This window comes from Sugiyamaella lignohabitans, chromosome D, assembly GCF_001640025.1.
Source record: "Sugiyamaella lignohabitans strain CBS 10342 chromosome D, complete sequence".
NCBI lineage: Eukaryota > Fungi > Ascomycota > Dipodascomycetes > Dipodascales > Trichomonascaceae > Sugiyamaella > Sugiyamaella lignohabitans.
Window position 1 is genome coordinate 2,018,356 of NC_031673.1, and position 20,568 is coordinate 2,038,923.

General features: G+C 46.0%; 7 protein-coding genes across 7 annotated transcripts; 3 read left to right on the forward strand and 4 right to left on the reverse strand.

Moving 5' to 3' along the window:
- Nucleotides 1-406: 406 nt before the first annotated feature.
- On the forward strand, nt 407-1,564 carry AWJ20_5262 (uncharacterized protein; the record flags this gene model as incomplete). The annotated part of the gene is made up of 1 exon (XM_018882393.1): nt 407-1,564. The coding sequence occupies one exon, from the start codon at nt 407-409 to the stop codon at nt 1,562-1,564; it is 1,158 nt and encodes a 385-aa protein (XP_018736774.1).
- Nucleotides 1,565-2,350: 786 nt separating this feature from the next.
- Nucleotides 2,351-4,543, forward strand: PTA1 (RNA-processing protein PTA1; the record flags this gene model as incomplete). Its single annotated transcript, XM_018882394.1, has 1 exon — nt 2,351-4,543. The coding sequence occupies one exon, from the start codon at nt 2,351-2,353 to the stop codon at nt 4,541-4,543; it is 2,193 nt and encodes a 730-aa protein (XP_018736775.1).
- A 187-nt stretch (nt 4,544-4,730) lies between these two features.
- On the reverse strand, nt 4,731-7,013 carry AWJ20_5264 (Vacuolar fusion protein CCZ1; the record flags this gene model as incomplete). Its single annotated transcript, XM_018882395.1, has 1 exon — nt 4,731-7,013. The coding sequence occupies one exon, from the start codon at nt 7,011-7,013 to the stop codon at nt 4,731-4,733; it is 2,283 nt and encodes a 760-aa protein (XP_018736776.1).
- Nucleotides 7,014-7,990: 977 nt separating this feature from the next.
- Nucleotides 7,991-9,829, forward strand: AWJ20_5265 (uncharacterized protein; the record flags this gene model as incomplete). Its single annotated transcript, XM_018882396.1, has 1 exon — nt 7,991-9,829. One exon carries the CDS (start codon nt 7,991-7,993, stop codon nt 9,827-9,829), a length of 1,839 nt encoding a protein of 612 aa, XP_018736777.1.
- Nucleotides 9,830-10,017: 188 nt separating this feature from the next.
- On the reverse strand, nt 10,018-11,505 carry AIP1 (putative WD repeat-containing protein alr3466; the record flags this gene model as incomplete). The annotated part of the gene is made up of 1 exon (XM_018882397.1): nt 10,018-11,505. The coding sequence occupies one exon, from the start codon at nt 11,503-11,505 to the stop codon at nt 10,018-10,020; it is 1,488 nt and encodes a 495-aa protein (XP_018736778.1).
- Nucleotides 11,506-13,328: 1,823 nt separating this feature from the next.
- Nucleotides 13,329-13,814, reverse strand: YAE1 (Yae1p; the record flags this gene model as incomplete). Its single annotated transcript, XM_018882398.1, has 1 exon — nt 13,329-13,814. One exon carries the CDS (start codon nt 13,812-13,814, stop codon nt 13,329-13,331), a length of 486 nt encoding a protein of 161 aa, XP_018736779.1.
- Nucleotides 13,815-18,106: 4,292 nt separating this feature from the next.
- CUE1 (Cue1p) lies at nt 18,107-18,760 on the reverse strand (the record flags this gene model as incomplete). Its single annotated transcript, XM_018882399.1, has 1 exon — nt 18,107-18,760. One exon carries the CDS (start codon nt 18,758-18,760, stop codon nt 18,107-18,109), a length of 654 nt encoding a protein of 217 aa, XP_018736780.1.
- Nucleotides 18,761-20,568: the final 1,808 nt, after the last annotated feature.

Genomic DNA, 20,568 nt, shown 5'->3' on the forward strand with positions numbered 1-20,568 from the left:
CGCAACATCCTCTTTTATCCTAGTAATTCCACTAGTTTTTTCATCTATCGACTTCAATGACGTTTATTCACTTTGGTTTAAAAGGTAAACCGAAATTAAACTCGTTCTAACCATACCAAACTTTGGGAACTCGAGACATAAGAGGTAGCCTCGGTAATCGTGCTGTCAACTTTCTGATCATAATCTGCACTTATTAGCCGATATTGTGCAGCATATGCAACTCTATGCACAAGATAAAATATATTCTGCTTGGACCCACTTAGCATCAGTGCAGCTCGTCAAACGGCAGCTTTTTCTGATTCGTGCCGACCAATCTCGTATATATAAGAATGCCTTTCGCTGAGATCATACAAATTCCTTCGACTTTTCGTTGATTACAGGTTCCGTGATCTGTTGAATTACAACTATGTTCAATGGTTATAGACCTGCATTCTGGAGTCAGAGGATAAAGCATAGACATTTAGTAATCTTCTTTCTACTGCTATCTGTTATTCTCCTGATTATTTCCATCCTTGGTTGTTCATCTTCATCAGCGGCAAATCCAAGTCTATATCTTGTGGAAATTCAATATGATGCTTATGGTCAGCTGTTCATGAAAGCTGGTGAGAATGGCATTGTCAATGCTGATGCTTATAATGTTTTAAATGCATATGATGTCAATTCCGATCTTCAAGTTAGAATTGGATATTTTGGAATTTGCACCAATTCCTCCTACTCTCTTCCTCTAGTAGTTCAGAATCAACTGGGGAGTTTGGCTCCTAAACCCAGTAATGCCACAAATGCAGGATGGGTCTGTTCGTCTAATGCGACACATCTGGCTAATGAATTCACTTGGCCCACTCAAGATGCTTTAAATCTTGTTTATGTTGCCAATGCCGTTAGAACTCACTCCATGACTCCCTGGGTTCTTATTATTGCTATAGTATTATCAGGAATCAGCTGTTTCCTGCTCATCTTGGTTCATACCACCGGCTCACAAGCTTTCCCTCTTACTACAGGAACTACTACAGGAGCCTTTTTATTTGCAGTTCTGGGAATGACATCTCAGCAAACTGCTATAAACTCCATCTCACAAATGGCATTCACCCTTTCACAAAATTCTCTTAAAATTACCACTGGCAAATCCGCCGCCGGTCTTGGCTGGGCTGCCACTGCATTTTTATTTTTATCCTCCATTGCATTAGTGTTAATATTCATTAGCGAGAAGAATATTCGAGCTCGAGACTCTGATCTTGAAAGTTCTTTTCCTCGCGAAGCACCTACCAAGGTTTCTCATGAAGAGGAAGAAGAGGCTCAGGAAGTCAAGTCACTTATCGAGGCCATGGGCGACAAAGTTCTCGGAGCTCGCCAAAGAGCTGCTGCCGAACAGGCTGCCGAGGAGGCTGCCATCGAATACGACATGGCCAGACGGGAATCAGAGGCACAAAAGGCCACTCGAGACGCAGCCGCCCGTGAAGCTGCCAGTCGCCAGAGTGCCCACAATGCCGCCAGACCCCCATCTCCCATGGCCGAATCCAACCACTTCCGCATGCCCGGCACCATCTCCATGCCCACCCCCTACTAGAAACCTCTCCTCACTCTTCTCATTTATGATTTGCATTTTTATATTTAATGACCCTCTTTAATACACTTTAATCTTCCTTATTTGGAGCCAGTGCCTCCGGCGGCTGGGGCTTCGCCCCAGACCCCGTAGCTCCTGCTTCGCAGGAGATTGCTGGGACCGTCGACGGAAACAACTCGAGCGAAGCGAGAGGAGCAGCGGGGTCTGGGGCGGAGCCCCAGCCGCCGGAGGCATTTTCCCCCAAAGCTGCTAGAAAAGGGATTAGTTGAGATGTCAAAACATACCGGCCCAGATGGAGAAGTGGAGAGTGTTCTCCAGCCATAGGCACTGAGATTGATTTGTTTGATTTTAGCACTAGCATCGGCACGATCAACTGTGAGAACGGAGTTGAGCGGAATTTGACAAGCGTGCTGATGTCGAAGTCATAATGAAAACGACACAATAAAAAAGAAAGCAAAAAAAAGAAAAAAGATTTTGAAATAACTGTTAAAATTGGTCCATATTATTATATAATTGGATCTAAATCGGCTGATGAAGTTGGTTTTTGGAGAAAGTGTAGAAGTAGAAATGATTGGCCTATTTATACTGGCGTGAAAAGTTGTGTCGATGTAAGGGTATCGCGTAGTAGCATATTAACCCATAACAGCATTCCATCTACTCTCTATATTGGAACGCATCTTGCAATATAATATCATCACCCCTCGTCGTGCGTTTAACATTGATTTCGTTGTAGTCAGAATCCGTGATAGCTAGCTGTATCTGGCTAACTATTGGTGTTGTTTTTTCGTCATGTCCATCGAAGAACAACTCGAGAGTCTGAACAAGGCAAGGGAACTGGTTCGAGATGACCCCAATAACTACATTCAGATTATCCCGGGTATTGTCTCGGTAGCCCAACGACCAGAGACCCAATTTCGTCAATGGTGCGCCAATTTTTTCTTGGAATGTTTTACCTGTAATGATTTGGATAACGAAACAAAACAGCAGCTGGCATTGAATTGTTTGGACCCTTTGGGTCTGTTGATTCAGGAAACAAGTGAACCCGGCGACTGGGCCACGGTCAAAACTGCGATAAGTTGCTGTTCGTGTATTTATCCATTAATATTTTCGTATGTTTGTGCCAATTCAGGAGAAGCCACTGTATGGGCCAAGATATCCGATCTGAAAACCAAGATTCTTGATAAATGGGAATTAGATGCCGAGTCGGTAGCATCGAAAAAAGTTCGATTTGGTATTCAGGCGGCTTGTACCAAGTTTGCTCAACAGGTAATTTCCGTGCAATCGTATTGCTCGCGAGATCCCAGAATGAATAGGTCTCAAGATACGAATAGTGAAGACGTTTCTTTGGCTCTTGTGCCGCCTGGTCACCCTTTAATTGAACCTTCAACTATAGAGGCACAGGGTCTGGGTCTATTAGATCGCATGCTGTCTGTGTTTACCGAATCACACGTTTACGCACCCACCATCACCTGTACATTAAATGCATTATTCCCACTGTTAACGAGTCGACCATCATCAGTGCCCAAAATCCTACGTAGTATTCTAAGTTTCGATACAACCGCCAAGACTGTCGTTCCTCAAACCCCCAATTCAGCATATACGGATCTTGAAATCAAATTCATCGAGCGGTCTTTAAAGCTAATGCTTACTCATTGTATTCGTAAAGAACTGGCACCCAAGTTCACTGCCCAAATCCATCGTTATATATCCAATATTTCTGAGGCCCGAGCCTCACAAAACCTGAAGAAAAGACTCGGCGAGTCTGCCGACCAAACTGCTGGCGATAAAAGACCGAAACTTGAAGAAACTGGTGCACCTGCTGCCGCAGCTGCTAAACCCGACATGCCAGTCAACAGCTCAACAACGGTCCCTGCCGGTCCATTATCATTTTCCTCTTTATTTAATCTTATTAGTTCTAATGACTTACTAGCATCATTTGACGCAAAGGAGTTACCCAAGGACATTGCTATCAATATTGCTCTCACAAGTATTGCGCTTGCGAGTCAAACACTACTGGATAATTCTATTGATATCATTCGGAAAAGATATCAAAATCTTTTGGAGACGAGCCAAAGCTCTACCGTATCGAAGGGAGGAGCATCATTGGATGCTTCATACGATGACGACGAAGACGATTTAGATGCCATGGTAGCTGCCCAGTCTGCTCAAGTAGAGGCTGGAGCTGATTATGGCGAGGAGGATGACGAAGATAAAGAGGCCTCTTTATTACCAGCATCGTCGTTTTCGCTTGCCTTGCCATCTAAACTCTCAACAGATCAGCGTAAGGTTGAGTTGGGCAGAGTTGTAGATAGGCTGATCTCATATAGTAGCATGTCAACCACGATTTTATCGTCTGGAGCCGCTAAAGCTAACAAGGGATTAAACAGAGTTGCTGTGACGGACTGGAATAAAGATACTTGGATTATCATTGCTTCGCGGCTTGCCACTAGAGGCGCTTGCAACTCTGGATCTGTGGAAGCCAAAACTGTAATTAGAAAACATATATTCAATTATGTTGTGGCAAACTTTAGAGAGCGTTTAGAAATTATTATTTCTTGGCTAACCGAGGAGTGGTTTAATGAGTTTGGTAGTGGGCTTGCTAGTGACAACGACAAGCCAGAGGCGGATGAATCAAACTCTGTTTACTATTTATGGGCTTCACAGGTGTTTGACCATATAATGCCGCTAATTGAAGCTGATGATACAAAGGGTTTTATTCGACTTTTATCAGATTTACCACAACTCAACAGATCGCTCATAAATAAAATGCGCAGTCTTTGTGTGGATCCACTTAGAGCAAAGATTGGTTTCATGGCAATTCGATATTTGATCAAGCTGAAACCACCTGTAAAAGAATTTTGCCTAGATCTGCTTGAGGATTTGTATAAAAGTGATGAGGATAGTCGAAAGGTGGGTGGAGCCATACTTAAGACATACAGACCGAAGTTCATAGAAGAGCAAGACGCTGTCAAAGTTGAATAAAATAATAAATCTATTTATGCAGTTTAGAACGTTGATGGCGTCCCATTGCCAGCCCACAGTTCATAAGGTGCCAAAGCTGAATAAACGATGGGTCCTATTTAGGCCATTTCCAGGCTTGGGTTACATCCCTAGGTTCAAATCAGGTGTCATAAAGAATAATAATAAATAAATTACATAGTCTAATAAATTAGACCTTACCATGGTACTTATAGTCCTCTAACCATAGCCTTGCATCTTTTCCAAGTGCTGCCAATAAGCCACTGGAATCTGGGCCATTGGATACGCGACTGGTGACCTTTCTGGCAAACATAGCTATACGACCGTCAGGTAGACGAGTCCAATATAACCACCAGCCTCTGCTAGTACGCATGAATCGCTCGACCTCATACTCACGAGCTTCAAAAGTTAGTTGGCCAAGAGCCTGATGCAGTTGTACCAGATCAGCCCGGGCTTGAGTGAGCTTTTCCCAATCAGATTTCTCCAAATCAGGAGAAGGAGCTCTGGGGATTGGTGGTAGAGATGATTGGATGGTCATTTTGATCGGGTCTTGTGCAAGATAGCAGAACTTTGCTGCATCATTCGTGAATGGATAACCTGCCGAGAGGTCGGTGTATATAGGTTCTGAAAGAGAAGCCAGTTTACGATGAAGACCGAAATACAAATCGGGAGAGTCTAATGGATCCTTTTCTGGTAGTAGTTTTGATTCCAAGTATAATAGCACATATACAAACGGCCTTCGTTTATAAATCACAACCCTACAAGGCTCATATGTGCTGTTTTCTTCGGAATTGACTTGGACAAACACTCTTTTAGAGGTTACCATTAATGCGAGTTTGTGTTCATCTGTATCGTATTCGGCATCATCCTCAAGATCTCCTGTAAATCCAATAAGAAAGCGCGAGTCGCTGAGCTCGTCAAAAGGACTCAGCGTCGGTAGTTTCTTAGGCGCTTTCTTTAGGGATCCAAAATATGAAGAGAATGAAGATCTTGGCTTAGAATGAGTAGGGGGCTCACTTACAATTCGTCGAGGAAGTTCTTGTCTAGCGGATTCTGGGATTAGAGAGGATTGTTCAGAAGGAACTTGTTCTATAGAAACTTGGTCTGCAGATGCTTCTTCAGCTGTGCTATGCTCTGTTTGCTCAGTAGCTTTGGATTTCGATTTAAAAGTCATTAAATCCATTAGTTGATTCATAGACGAAACAGTTGCTGTGCTCATACTAGTGGCTGCCGAAGACATGGCTGGGATCACTGACGCCATACCATTCACAAACGCTGTTCCGGAGGGGAATGACAAACCTGATAAAATTTCTGGGCTGTTGTCTTTGTCAGACTTTCTAGGCAACTTATAGTTAACTGGATTCAAATGCGCAACATATCCTGAAGACTCGAGAAACGCACTATTATCATTGCAATCAAGACATTCTTGAATCCAATTGACCATATCGCAAATAGAAGAGCTGTCAATAGATGGGCCATTGGCTCTGTGATTCGTCCACACAAATCCGCTACTGTCTAAAGGTCCCTTTGATGCATCACGAGCTGTTTGAATAGGTGGGCCGCTTGAAACAGTTTCAGAACCTGTGGCTGATGGCGGGATATTGAGTGATTGATTTGCTAGACTTGGTGTTTGGGATGAACTGTCCGACCCAGTATCAGATCCAACACTAGGACTTTGGATATTTAAAGATCCTATCAATGCTGTAGTAGCAGATCTAGACGAACGTACAGAGACAGCATCTGATCCAGTCTCCCATGCTGCTATGGTTTCGTTATCGACAGTAGGTCTGCTTATCGGGAGCCTGATTCCATCATCGCTTCTCAATATCATCATTTGAACTAATGCAGGATGATTATCTCGTTCTAATATAGCACTGACAGCCTCAGAAGTGGTCTCACTGACTCTTCCTTTAGCATATCTGATATGATCTGCTTGAAATAACTCGGTAATACAAGTCGGGAGAGCAACCCAATTATGACACCAAGCGTCCCACCATGGTTTCAAATTCTTCACAATATCCTCATAATCATCTGAACCACTACACAATTTTCCATAATGTAATCGCCATCGTCGATATGCTGCAAATATCTGTGATATCAGCATGTCAGCACTGGCAATATTCTTGCCATCAACCGAGGAAGTGCCAGCGCCAAACTTGAAGTTTGCCACGATCCACAAATTCGGCTCGTCCACTTGCTTTACCACCACTCGTGAATTACTAGCCTCCATAGTAGACAATGGCCTACCACTTGAAAATTCATTTGTCAAAGCAACAACCCCCTGGGCAAGCCCAATATGCCTGACTTGCTGGTTTATCGAACAATCTGAACCAGGTTCTCCATAGTAGTACAAGACTTGCTTTTCTAATTGTGAACCCGAAGTATCTAAATCTGGGTTATAAATACATAAATATTCCAGATACGGATTGTTTTTATTGGGAGTGTATCCAGCTCCATCACCATTGCCGTCCATTGAAGCGTACTGTGTGATAAGCTAACCGAAGCACGAATGGTGATATTCGACCGATGCTGTTATTTCACGCGCTCACGCGCTTAGCAGGAAGTGTGTAGTAGGGTCTAGTTTTTCCGAACAGCGAGTAGTTTTCTGCTGTTTGAGTTTGTGTTCACTATGGCCCAATTAGTAAAATTCGATGAAATGGATTATAGCCAATTGTGTAATTTGTACTGAAGATAATCTGCAGGACTAGACATCATGACGCAGGGTCTGATCTTGATAAGGGTTGGGGTTGTAATCATGTCAGAGTACGTATAACTCGACTACACATCCATTTCATATACAAGAGAACTATTCAGCTAATCAAGTGATAGTCAATCTCTTTCTATACCGCCCAAATCAACTGCTCTAGGCTCAAATAAACTTCCGACCAAAATACGGCACTGCAACACAGTCTAATGCCGCGACATCAACACCAACCCTCACGTGACTGGGCAAGGAAACTTTCAGGGGTGAGACGAAATAAGAATGTGAATAACAAACAGAATGCAAACGATAAGCAAGCATTAATCGACCATATTTATAGGAGGTTTGGAGTCAGAAGGGAGTGAGTTGCTGTGCGAGGTCCAAATATCATCTCAGTGAATGCTAGATCACGGAAGTCTCACTCAACTTCAAAAATACAAATCGCCAAGTCACTAAAATAAAAGAACTAGTCGAATTTGTTGCATATGCGCTGTCGGGAAGCTGATCCGAGCATTATTGGTAGTTTTTTTTGGATTGTCACTTACCTGGTAATCGAGAATTTTCAGGAGCTTTTGCAATTTTTGGGAACAATATTGTTTTTACCTTCCGTTGCAGGAATATTCCCAGCTGTACCGACTCTCAGACGTGGACTTACCATTAGTTTACCAGCAGTTTCCCTTTTAGTCAGTTGATTTCATTCTTTTACAAGCACTTACATATACCATACTATTGCCAAGCTAGAATTCGACATGGCTCAAGGACAGGTATCATCCAAAAGGCATTCGCTTCTTAATGGCGTAGTGGATGTCATAACTGGAAATAGTAAAAACGCGTCTGGAGCGACTAAAGTAGAGAATGGCCTATCCAGTGACATTAATAGTGTAAAAAGAAACAGTACAGCCACTCTCATACCGTCGCCGTTATTGTATTCCCCAGATCAAACATCAGGATCTCCTACAACACTTTGGTCTGAAAGTGAGGAGCCTGTCAAGGCAGTAGACCAGAAAAAACACGATCACATTGCCACTCCGTCTGGTACCGAACAGCAATCTGAGAATAAAGAAAATCAACAGGTTGGTGAATGCGATCCAAATATCAAGACCACATCTTCCAAAACGCCTGTTCAAACTGTTCGAATCGTAAGTGGTAGCACTCTCGACACTCCTATAATCATAGATGACGACAAGTTTTCTCCCCAAAATTCCCCCAGCCGCAACGACTCAGCAATGTATTCTTCAAATAATGCCAGTGGTCCGTTAAGCGAAGCGGAAATCCCTCCTGGCGATTACGGACGAATGCCTCAACTGAATGGATCCACCAAACATCCCTCTTCACCAGGTCGAACCAAAAACAATGATGGCACTCAAATCCCTCCCTCCAGTCCTAGAATTATCCGCAGTAATGGCCATAAGAACCTCAATTGGTCATCAGCAACCGCTCAAGCAGTAGGCCACCATTCTATTGACGCGGTTTTCGATAATAACAAAAATCAACAGCATTCACATAACTCGCCTCAATCACCCAGTCTAGCAACAGCTGCAGCAGTCGCATCTCTCGAAGAACAAAAAGCTCGCAAGTTACGAGACGAGATAGCTCAAGGAAGTGTAGAGCTACAGCAGCTTCAAACATTACTCGCGCAACTCCCTCGTCTAAAACGAACTCCAACAAGAGCCACTCCAGAGGGCTCGCTGTTCCCCTCGAGTTCCCACTCATCACATCATGGCAATAATAATAGCAACACGGCAATAAACAACGCATCGGGAATGCTAGGTCGAAGCCACAGCGTGCTTGGTACATCACAAGTCATCACTGACCTACAGTCGAAAATAGATATTCTCAAATGTCAGCTGTCTGAACGTGAACAGATAGCTAAAGACGAGCATGATAGCAGAGAAGCACTGAAAAAACGCTGTGAACTTATAGAAAGTACACTAGATTCACTTCGCCATCAAAACGGAAACCTGACACAATTATTAACTCGCCGCGAAAGACGAATCTCGGAATTAGAACATGAGGTGGAATGCAGGGTGAGAGACATTGCCGTTCTCCGCCAGTCGGAATCGCATTCTCTTTCTCTCCATGTAGACTACCAACAGCGAATACTACAGTTACAAGAAGAGCGCGACAGACTCGAGGCTGGATATAACACAGTTCTTGAGAGTTCGAAACGTATGAAATCCAAATACCAAGACGATATATCAGACATAACGGCCAAAATACTACTCCTTCAAAAGCAACGCCAGAGCGATGTCAACAAAATCAACTCACTCGAACTGAGATTACAAGACCAATCCATCGACCATATGCGACTACTACAACTACAGAGCGAAATGGCCCATCTACGGCAGCAGCATGTGGGTAACATCGACAAACTGTTCCTCGACATGAAACGAACCATGTCGGTCTCGGACCACTCTATCACCACCCAGGTCGACTCAATCCAGGCTGTCATTGACCTCATCGACACCACCAGCGACAGCAGTGCCGCAACCGCCAAATCGTCATCCACAACGACGACCACAACAACATCCTCCTCATCCACAAATGTTGACTATAATGAACAAGTAATGCCTCTATCTGTAAGCTGAATACAAGCTAACTCTTATTTAACAATGACGTTTCCGGGGGCTTGTGCCTCCGGCGGCTGGGGCTCCGCCCCAGGTCCCCGTGGCTCCTCTCTGGCTTCGCTCGAGTGGGGCGGCGGGGTCCCACTATTTCTGGTTTATTACGAAGTGCAAGATGCTATTGTAAAAATGCTATTCTAAATGCTGGTGAATTAATAAATATCTGACAGTCTGATACGACCGTCTTTTGACGCGACAGCGATCCAGTGAGACTGGCGTGCTCGTCGCTGGCGGGCTCTGGCCAGGCTGTTTGCTGCTACCTGTCTGGTTGACGTCGTAACAGTAGCAGACTCAGCAGACTCATTTGGTTTAGGTATGCTAGAATCATCTTCGCTGTCTTGAACAGGACTGAATGTCACGCTGTTGATGCCCGTTTTGTCTGTCAGTCGTCCTTCCGAACCTCGAAACGCTGCTAGGGTCTTCATGCTGGAATACGTATAAATACGGACCATCCCGTCCCAGCCAGCAGTAGCAAAAATGCGACCATCTGACCGCAGGTCTAAAGATGTCAGTCCAACGTGCTTGGTATTCAAAACATGCAATGGCTCTGAAGATGAAATGCTATGCTTGATAATTAGTGAATCGGCTGACGAAGACAGAAATGTGTCATCAACTTTGTTATACACAAGTGATAGTACAGGATGCTGGTGAGATTTGTCGGCATACACCTGTTTAGGTGATCCAGAAGTTGTAATATCAAACACAATGACATGACCTGACTCATAACCTGCTATGAGATGTGTTTTGGTGAGAATAACTGCCATTAAGATACCTGTACCAGTAATTGATCTTTTATCTCCAAACACCTCATCCCCTATTCCAGGAGCTCCTAAATTATCAAAACCTCCAACTTGGGCAAAAGGTTCAGCAGAACTCGGATTAGATGATGTCGTTTTCTGGCTTTTACCAGTATCATCAGGTTTCCCTTGAATAGCAAAAAACGGCCTTGAAAATTCAGGTCTCAATTGGTAAATATCGATTTTCTCTGAATCAAGTGTATTAGGCACTGCTATTGTAGTACCACATACAGCGGCAGCACAGAAGTTCATGGCGTTCACATCCTGACTATGAACCATCCATGGCGTCTTCCAGCTATTACTACCATCTGGGTTAGAATTACCATTTGGGCTTTTCTTACCCTTCCAATCTATTGGAATTGTAGTGGTATACCGTTCACTTGCTGGATCAGTAGTATTCAGACGGAATATCTTGATCTTGTTATCACGACCATGCGTCAGAAGAATGGACGTACCCTCATTTCTTATCGGATTTCGACTCCTTTCTGGTAAATCAGCAGCACCAGAATCACTATCTCCAGTACCACTATTCACGCTACCAGCATCACTACTAGTACTATTACTATTATTACCAGCTGGTTGGTCAGCTGGCGACCCATTCTGATCCGTGAAATTGGGGTCTGATTCCCAGTCAGACATCCATTTCACAGTCACAATGGCTTTTTCATGAGGTTTCCAAATAGCAATGGGTCTTCTCTGGCTGATAGACCACCAGAAACACCATCCGGCCTCATCACCAGATACAAGCCATGGCTCCGTAGGATGGAACTGGACAGCAGTCACTGGAGCCGGATGTGCACGAAGAGTTGCCTTACGAAGAGCAGCCACCTCACTCAATGACATCACTCACAGACTCACTCAAACAACGACCACAAATCCAAACCGCAATACTCGCTACAACTGTCAACCTATTGCTTGCATTAGTTCATGCCCCTGATCTCTGATCTCGGCCGATCACGTGCCGCATCCCCTGCGGCTCACTTTCCACCCACTCTCCACCTACCATTCAAACCTTAAACCCCTCTCAAACCCCACACCACCCCTCAATTCTCCCCTCTCCTTACTCGCTACCCGCAGGCGGGTGGGGGTCTGGCCTCCGGCCGGGCTGGGGCTCCGCCCCAGACCCCGCTGCTCCTGTCGCTCCGCTCGAGTCGTTTTTTATTCTCGATAGATCGTCGCAGCGACTCCTGCGAAGCAGGAGCAACGGGGTCTGGGGCGGAGCCCCAGCCCGGCCGGAGGCCAGCACCCCCACCACTCCCTGAGCGGGGGTCGACCACACCACTGATTAGCGACGATTATGCAGGTGCACCTGCTGCTGCAGACGCAATCAATTATCGGTGAGACCTAACCTTGCTCGCAACCGATGTGGTCCAATACAAGGCGTTCTGGAAAATAGTTCAATTATAAATAGGCCATCCCCACCCGGTAGTTTGGTTTTTTTTGATTCTTCTGTTCCATGTTCCGTCCTTTTCTCACTGTATCAGCAAGGAATATATCGGCCACCAACAGTTTTAACGCTTTTCGCACACTCCGTAACATCCCGAGACTTTTCGCCCCGCTGCCAACCTCCAGAATGCCTTTAGTAAGTGGCGGACTCCAGGCTCTGGTGTCAATTGACTCCCATTTCTAACCAATCGTTCCAGGTCACTATCTCTGCAAACATCAACGACGCTCTGAAGAAGCACGAGGTCGTGCCAGACGGTATGTGGAGGCCGTGCCTCCGGCGGCTGGGGCTCTGCCCCAGACCCCGTGGCTCCTGCTTCTCGCAGGAGATTGCTTGGACCGACTGTCGACGAAAGAAACGATTCGAGCGAAGCGAGAAGAGCAATGGGGTCTGGGGCAACGCCCCAGCCGCCGGAGGCAGCACCCCATCCCCACCAGATACTAACAATTGCCAGTTGTGCCCGAGTTTTCGCCCAAGGGTCTTATTACTGTTACATATGGTAAGGATACCGAGGTTGCACTTGGCAATCTTTTGAAACCCAGTGAGACCCAGAACAGACCGTCTGTGGCTTTGACACTGACTGAAGGCGATGAAACCGATAAATCGGCTTCGTACACTTTGGTCATTACCGACCCTGATGCTCCTACTAAGGGCGATAAGAAGTGGTCTGAGTACTGCCACTACGTGGTGAGCGGCATTAAACCGTCGGAGTCCGTCGATTATACAGTGGTCGACTTCTCGAAAGCCAATGAACTGATTCCGTATATGGGACCAGCACCTCCACCAGCCACTGGAAAACACAGATATGTGTTCATCCTGTATAAAGAGGCGTCGTCGCACACTCCCAAGATCTTCGAATCCGACAACAGAGCCAACTGGGGCACGGGCGTTCCTGGTTCCGGAGCGTCTGATTGGGCCGCCAAAAACAAGCTGACTCCCGTGGCCATCAACTTCTTCTACGCCCAGAACCCCGACCAGGGCCAAGACAAGTAATCCCCCTCTCGCTAGCTGTGTAACCAATCATATCTGTATCATTTCATTACGTGACGGGGACGGGACGTGCCTCCGGCGGCTGGGGCTCCGCCCCAGACCCCGCTGCTCCTCTCGCTTCGCTCGAGTCGGTTTCGTCGACGGTCCCAGCCATCTCCTGCGAAGCAGGAGCCACGGGGTCTGGGGCGCAGCCCCAGCCGCCGGAGGCATCTGGCCCACCCTGAGTTTGCGCTCAGGTCAGGTTGTTGACGAGGGTCGTCCATTTGGCAATGAGCGGGTGAGTGTCGCCTTGCCAGGTTTTTTGGGTGGATGAGGTCCAGTATTCTTTGGAGAAGAGTCGTTCGGCTGATAGTTCGAGAGTGGCTGTTCGTTCGAGATCACGGAGTCCTTGGCCTTGGAGAAATCCGATGATTTGGCCTGCCTGTTGGCCTATTTCAGCTCCGATGGGATATCCTTCGTCGAATCCTGTTTGAAGAGCCTCGTCTTTCGTCTGGGTGATGCCGTCGATGTATCCTGTGTTGAAATGGTCTCGACGTAGACGGACTAGGTCTGAGGGTACCTCGTTTGTTGGGGGTCCGTTTTCGGGATCCGGGTTGTTTTCGTCTCCGCTGGATGCCCAGACATCGTCGATATCGCCTCCTTCTGACGCCGTTGGAGATGGGTACTGGGCTATGGACGACGACTGTGTCGGACTTTCTACTCCGTGAGCCGTTGACATCTCAGTCTTTTTGTTCGTTCGTCAAATGGAATGCCGAGAACGAAAACTTTACTGATCTGAATTCAGTTCCTGAAAAGACGTCAACCGTGTTGATTTAAAGTCAAGAGAGAGGAGCCAGAAATGAGAGATAAGCTTACAAAGCTCGCTGGTGAAAGATTAGTTGATCTGCGCCGCAGCGTCAGTTGGATTGGGCAATATAAGGGGTACATGCATCAGGCAATAATAAGTGTCCTGCTGCTGCTACTTCTACTGCTGATATTGCTACTGACTCTGTTGCTGCTATTACTAGTGTCACTGTTAGTGATATCGCTATTGCTATTGCTACTGCTATTACTGTCGTTATTGCTGGCTAGTACAATTAGTACTGATACTAGTAATACCACAACTTGTACTACTGGTACTACTGGTACTACTGATCTATCTTGTTCCTGCTATAGCTATATTGCTACTACTCTGGTACCAGAGTTGAACCTATTTGCTATTATAACTGATATTACTACTGATAATTTCTACTAGTGTTACTACTGATAATCACTACTGATAGTTACGATAGTTACCTCTTAACGTTACTACTACTGATATAACTGATACTAATACTGATGATACTCCTACTGATACTCCTACTGATACTCCTAATGATACTACTACTGATACTACTATTGATATTACTGCTATTACGATTACTACGGTTAGTATTGGTGCTGATATTGCTACCACTGGGAAAAGGTGTATGGCTGCTCAGAAGTGAAGTGCCAGTAACGAGCCCGCCAGCACCTCGACCCCTGAAGCCCGACTCGAGCGAAGCGAGAGGAGCAGCGGGGTCTGGGGCGGAGCCCCAGCCGCCGGAGGCAGTGGTCTGGCAGTGGCTCCCGAGTGTGTAGGTAGTCGTCAACATCACACATCATGTATTGTTACATAGAAGCATAGAAGAAGGAAAGTTAAATATATATCAAGACATCGTGACAGCCCCGCTACCCAGATAACATATTAATCGTCCAGAATGTTTCTTACAAGGGAGGAGTTGGTGCCAAGGCCGTACTCTTCCCACATCATTCGCTGTGAAAAGCTCATTTTGTCGGGCTCGACGTCTTTCGGTAGAGGTGGTGACAATATGTATCTGCCATCAATTTCCAAAAGCTGTGCATTGCCTTTGACACTACTGGTAGTGTCTAGTACTGAGCCCATACCACCCATTGGCGTGGAATTGTTGGCTGCTGCTACAAGGCTGGCAGGTGGCTGATTCAGGTTTATGGCTATTGGCAATGAACTGCCATAAGTCGACTCTGCAATTGCCTCTGAAGCCTTGAATGTGGCATCACTATTGGATGGTGCATCCGGGTCAAGCAACTCATCATCACCTGGGGATCCTGGTAATGAATCATCCACAAGATACTTGGTTGTGTTTCGAGCCGGGAAGCTGCCTGTGGGAATGGGAGTAGATATCATAGATGTCGAGTTGGAAATAGGAATAGCAGTGGGAGAAGTAATTTTATTTGTCGCATTTGCTGGGGTGATTGGGAGACCGGTGTTGGAACTAGAAGTATTATTTTGACTGGAAATAATGCTCTTGGGGTTTGGATTAGTGGCATTTACACCCAGAGATGACTCGGGTAGTGGAACGGAATGCGGTGGTGATGGGTCTGTACTGTTGGATAGCGATTCGTCAAAATCGAACAAAGGTTCTTCTTCTGGTAGGTCATCGCCTGGTGATGGCAATGGGGTTGTTTGAGAAGGTGGTGCTTTAAATAATACAGGTGCTGAAGTTTTGGTGTTTTTATGAGGGGTTGCCAGGTGATTAGGCGTTAATGGAACAGGTGCAAGTAGAGGTGGGATTTGTGACTGGGTAGTAACAGGATTGCTGACACTACCACTAAAGCTTTTAACAGTGGCGCTGGGTGTTGGACCTGGACCAGTAGAAGTGTGATTATTAGTCAGTGGTTCTAATGCTGTTGTTTTACTGTTATCCGTGCTATTAACCTCGTCACTGGTGGTTTCAGTTTGTTGTTTTACAGGTAACTTCATAGGGATATTTCTGTTGCCAATATAAATTGGTTGTGCATCCTCGTCTTCCTTCCATTCCAGTAATTTAGGTTCTTGCCTGCTGGAATTACTGGTGTTGCTAGTGCTGCCAGTACTTTTGTTACTACTGTTGCTATTGCTAGTAACATCAGGACTCCTACCACTAGTGGTATCTTCGTCAGCATCAGTAGAAGATCCTTCTTCCTCCTCCTGCTGTTGCTCAAGTTCGTCATCATTATAATAGTCGCCATCGTCATATTCACCGTCATCATCACTGTCGTCTTTATAGAAGACCGAGACCTGGTTGTTTTTTAAAGCAAATGCTACCCGTTTATGTGGCTTGTTATCTGGCGAAGATCCTAATGAAGACGTCTCGGAAGAAGAATTCGAAGACTTGGGCTTGGCAAGACTAGATTTCAGTGGCTTTCCATTCTTATCAAAAATAGGTTGAGCAAACTGTTTAGCAGGTGAACTCGACCTCGACCTTGGATGGGAAAGCACTTGTAAACTACTCATAGCCAACTTTTCTTTACGGGATGTAGGACTCGTACTGGCAGATGTCGAAGCAGAAGTGTTGTTCGAATCCGACAACATCTCACTTCCAGCACCACCAGCACCTCCTATACTAGTATCAATGGCATTGGCAGCAGAAAGCTCAGTCTCTTGTTCCAGCTCTAGTCTGGCCTTTTCCATTCGCCGCGTCAATACTGTTTCCTGACAGTATTCAAAAAAATCAGTCACTTTGGACTCAATAAACTGAACAATCTCTTCATGATACTTCTCCTGACGAGCCTGAATATGCGCTACTAAATCTTTTGGTAACTCCCTATAAATATCATCTCTCAGTCTGGGGGATAGAAAGTTGAATAAATATCCCGCCGGAATCGACGGTGCTTTTTCTACTGGACTGTATATCGATTGCGGTAACTCGTCCATATCGAAAGCTTTTGAAGGCATTTCAGCCAGTTCGACGTCAAGCACAACACGATTCCGTTGTGCTTCCTCTTTCGATTTTTTATTTTCTCTTCTTAACCCAGTTTGGTGGTTAAGAAATGACACACCTGTATCTCTACTGAGTATGGCCAAATTTAGACTCAGCACAAAATGACAATATCCACTAACAACACAGACAATAACGACCACTTAATAATACAGACAAAGCAGATTTGGTGGTGGGGTAATGATCTGAACCAGAAGTAACCGCTTTCAGTCCTTGTCCAATTGAGCACTGCTCGTTTCTCCCTGGCCCCTCGGATACAGCCTTGTTGTACACAGTTTAGACTTTGTTGCTACTTATATCTGTTTTATGTCGCAACTCACCGTGTGTATTAGGTCTGCTATGTTGCACCCCGCCAAACTCACTGGATCTCAAACGAAAATATATGCCCAACTCGGCACTTTTCAAGAGGTCTGTGTGTTTTGTAAACTATCAGTGACCAGGAAACCTAGTGACAGAAGTATATCCCAAATAGTCAAGGTTAAAGGGAAACTAAGTTTCAGTATGGCCAGTTAGGTATGCTTCTGCCGCGTTATATTTCGGAACAATTAGGACTGCTTGACCGACTGACCTTCGCTGCTGCCGAACTATAAACGTACGAAAATGCGGGGAGGCGGGCAGCACGTCTACTATTTACCCTGTCGTCACCTCGTCACCCCGTCCAGCTCGAATTCGATTTCTGAAAACGCCAAAATAGCAACTTCCAAAATAAGCTCAAAAACAACCTCATAACCGCTCTCCAGCTCTCCCCTACCACTTCCTTGCTCGCTGCCAGACGATCCAGCTAATCCTCCCCACGTTTATCCCCCTCACTCGGCCACCCACTCGGCCACCCACTCGGCCGAAATCGGAACCTCTAGTCACGTGCCACCCACTCAAACTTAAAATCCCCTCCCTCTCCAACTATCCCTATAAATAACAACAAGCACCTCTCTGTACCCTCTAACTCGCAAACCCCGACAGTACCCGCGGGCATTCTGGGCTAGCCTGGACCCTGGTGCCGATCGGTGCCAGGATCGACAGGGTTCTTTTCAGGGGGTGGGTGTTGCCTCCGGCGGCTGGGGCTCCGCCCCAGACCCCGCTGCTCCTCTCGCTGCGCTCGAGTCGGGCGTGGGGGTCGCCAGTTGGCGGGTGAAACCCGGCGTGAACTCCTGCGAAGCAGGAGCAACGGGGTCTGGGGCGGAGCCCCAGCCGCCGGAGGCAGGTTCATCCCGTGGACGTGGTCTTAGTTTCGTGAATTCTATCTACGTATGTGTGTGGGGGTGTGGGTGGAGGGTCATTTCGCTTGCTGTCTTTTGAGTTCGAGATTGCGGCGGGCCCGTAGGACCATTTCTTGCTGCTGGCGTTTTAGCTGGGCCTGGCGTTCTTGTTTGTCGGTGCTCCATTTCATTTTGGGGAGAGGAGTGTCGGCAGCAGGGGTAGTGGCGTTGGATTTGACTGCTTCTGTGAGATCGTATTTGCTGATGAGGTCTTTGTAGGGACCGGGAGATGGGGATGACGAGGTCGATGCAGATGTCGATGCAGAGGTGGATGCGACAGGAGCTGCCACTGGAGCACTGGGAGGAAAGGGAAGTGTTCCAGTGGACAAGTATCGTTCAACAGTCACTTCTACAGATCCTGTTCTCTGTAAATCGTAGCGAATTTGCTCGATTGTCAACTGAGGAGCCAGTGTTTGGACCACCTCGACCATGCTTTGAGTGACAGGTCTTCTATAACCAGGCGATGCTCGCGTTGGAATGCTATTAGCAGCAGCCTGCTGAGCAGCAGTGTTCTGTTGGTGTCTCGACCGATTAGGAGGTGTCGTCCGTGATCTGTTTAATGTATCTGGAGCACTGGCTGATGTTGCTGGTTGAGACAGTAGATAGTATCTCATAACCACAAACGTTACCGCCAGAACGACGAAAAACGTGATAGTCGACGAATCAGCCATGGTTTCTTGTACTCTGATGCCAGAATCAGACTCGAAATCGAAATTTTGTAGAGAAATATCACTATAGTACCACCTTTTACACCAGTTACAATGTAATGTATGATGCTATCACACCAAAACCTTCAAATCAGGATGAAAATGAAATTCGGGAATAAATCAGCTATTGCTGTTGTTTTTATGCTGTAAAAAGACTGGATAGATAGAGATCAAGCCCAGTACTACCCCGCGAGTCAGACTACTATTTCACCCACTATCAAGTCAACTGTAGTCTACAGACTATCATTTCGGACCGGATCCTGCTCTATATCTGGCGGCATTCGAGCCCTAACCCTGCTTGTAAAATGAAGTCTCTGAAAGCAGATAAAGTGGCTCTTCAAGGAGTTTTATACATACAATAAAATAATAAATAGCTTTTATTAAAGCTCTCTTTCATCTAATAATTATTTATTGACCTGAAATGAGAATGACACCAGTCTATTACCAGCAGTTTTTTTTTGATTCAGAGTTCAGTTACCCGGCCTAATAATAATAGTTGCCAGAACCTGTCATTTCCCTTTCTTCACCTGTTTAAACTCATCACCATCTTCACTCTTGTGCCTGAACCCCCACAGTAACGACTCGAGCGAAGCGAGAAGAGCCACGGGGTCTGGGGCAAAGCCCCAGCCGCCGGAGGCAGGTCCTCCCGCACGACGCACCCCTGAATCCCAACAGGTCATAGTCAAAGCCGGGTAACGAGAGTAAGTAATGCAAAAACACACATGCAATCTCGAGCATCTTGCATAATCGGTAGATAGCTATAGAGGCTGGAAACACTATAGAGAAGGCAGGTAGGCCGGCAGATTGGCCGGCAGGCAGGCGTGAGGTGTACAGTGGACGAATGAGAGCTGGACCCGCCAGTCAGTCAGATCCAGAAACGAGTATGAATCTAGCACGAGTAATAAAAAAAATAAATGGGAAAGGTAGTATAAGTAGACAGGTTTATTAAGAGTATAAATAATAAACATGAGAGCATTAACAAAAAAATAAATAAGATAATAAAAATAATAATTATGACAAAAAGAGACGAGGCAGCTAGGGCTGCCAAGCCAGCTGAGTAGACAGTTTACGAGAACTGGAGTTTGAAAGCACGGTCCTGGCGTTTGACACTATAAATAAAATCAACAATGACCTCGCTTTCACGGACACCTTGAGACAGGAAATGGCGTTTAATCTGGTAAGCAGCGTCCGATTTGGCGATGCGGTTCGAGTTTTTATACGCAATTGTCCGGCGACCGACTGGACTCTCGAGCATGAATCCTGACAAAGTCTGTGGAGATGACACCGCCAGTTTGTTCACAGCACGGTACTTTCGTAACGCGCTCAAAGGAAGAGTCTCAAAATCGAGCTAGCATCTAAGTTAGTACCACCGTCACTCTCACTTCCCTCCACCATCCTACCCAGTATCCAAACTTCGCATTTTCTTTCCCAAAAAATTTCTCACCAGTTCCTGGCACCATTTCTGGGTCAGTGAAGTCGTTCAGTTGCTCGTACTTACCGGATCAACCACAGTTTCGGGTTCTATCGTGGACTGGGGCGACGTCTGCGAAGGACCGCTAGCGGAATTGGCGCTGCCAGCGGACGAACCAACGGGTTTGCCGCGAGTCGAGGTGGATCCCGCTGTAGATTTCGACGAGGAACTAAGGCCGCCTCGTGGATTCGCCATTTTTTTTCTGAATTTAATTTCACACTTAAATCTGTAGTAACAATACACACACAGTTGACCTACTCAAACCTCACAAACGAATTTAACTTCCACTGGCATGATCGGC